The 1,378-nt window shown below is 44.6% G+C and overlaps 1 protein-coding gene across 1 annotated transcript in view; it reads right to left on the bottom strand.

The window, feature by feature from the left end:
* LOC103211219 (melanoma-associated antigen B1-like) overlaps window positions 1-1,378 on the bottom strand; it is a 4,829-nt gene that overhangs the window by 3,002 nt on the left and 449 nt on the right. Inside the window, exon 2 of the mRNA XM_042783168.1 lies at window positions 693-1,370. Coding sequence (XP_042639102.1) covers window positions 693-1,370 — 678 coding nt within the window. The remainder of the gene's footprint in view (window positions 1-692; window positions 1,371-1,378) is intronic.

Here is a 1,378-nt window from a genome sequence, read left to right as displayed (position 1 = left end):
ATACATGTCTTTTAGTGTGGGTCTCACCGTCTTACTTATAGGAGAGCTGCTCATAGACTCTAAAACTCTATGGCTGCGGCTGAGACTTCCTTGTCTAAACTAGCAATGAAGCCTTCCATATGGCAGATGCTCATTTAATGGTCGAAAACAAAAAAGCCAGTGAACAAGAGGTTTAACTCAATACAATTTTATTTCTCTCAAATTCTTGAACAAGCTAAGCAAATCAGGTATATAACTTCTAACTGTACCAAAAGAAAGACTAAACAGAAGAAAGGAAACCAACAACTGACCACTTTTTTTTCCCTCTACCTCATTATCCCAACTATTTTACTATGGGGTTCTTTCACATTTCCAAGAAAATCGCTGTTCTAATAACATGTTATCTTGTTTTGGATCATAAAAAAGAGGCAAGCCTTCTCCATTTGTTCTGAAACACACAAAAACATTGGTCTTAAACCTGATAAATGGCAATAAATGCGTGGCCCATGTTATTTATAAATTTATATTCTGAATTTAAACAAACCATCTATTTAAAGGAACATCATTTGAAAAAGAAAAAGATAAACCTACATGCTACTTATATTTAAGAGGGACACAAACATTGTACTCTCCTCCAGCCCCACCTGGCCCTCCACTGCTAAGGTGAATAGCCCTTTTCAACCACTTCCCTGGGGGTGGGGGGGCTACCAGACTTGGCCTCGGCAGATGCCTTGGCCTTGACAGTAGGGTCAGCGCTGGCTACAACTCTGGTTTTGGCTCTCTCCTGCTCCTCTCTCAATGCCTCTTCATAGTGGTATGAAAAGGCACTGGGGATGGTATCGTTGATCTTGGCCAAAAACTCCAAGACTTTCATCTTGCTGGTTTCAGCATAGGCTCTGGGACCCCATAGGAATTCGTGGCACGGAGGATCACTGTTGGGCACCAGCTGGTACTTCAGGTACTCTGCCTTAATGAAATCTTCAGTGATGAGCTTCCTGGGCTCTCCGAAGATGTAGTGCTTTTTCCCATCATAGACTCCCACCATATTCAGGAATTCCCAGACCTCCTCCTCAGTGGCACGGTTGTTATTCATGAAGATCATGCCCAGGAGAGGCATCAGGAGCCCGTTCCTGGGAAGTGGCCCATCACTACTCTGAGTGCCTTGGTTGGAAATATCGAGTTGGCTGACGATGGTGTAGGACTGACCTCTGGGGCGGACTTCCTTCAGGACAAGGCCAAAGACCAGCTCCATGCGATCGGCGGTTTTCTTCAGGATCTCAGGGAAGTGCTCCTTGTACCTTCTGTTCACGACCTTCAGCATCTCTCCCTTCCCAATGATCTCCTTCGTTCTGTACTTGTCCAGCAAAAACTGCACCAGCATATTCGCCTTCCTAGTGAA

This window comes from Orycteropus afer, unplaced genomic scaffold (genome assembly GCF_000298275.1).
Source record: "Orycteropus afer afer isolate SDZICR_OR568_19922 unplaced genomic scaffold, OryAfe1.0 scaffold00712, whole genome shotgun sequence".
NCBI classification, from domain to species: Eukaryota; Metazoa; Chordata; class Mammalia; order Tubulidentata; family Orycteropodidae; genus Orycteropus; species Orycteropus afer.
Note: the sequence above shows the minus strand (reverse complement) of the source record. Positions and strands in the feature narration are given on the sequence as shown.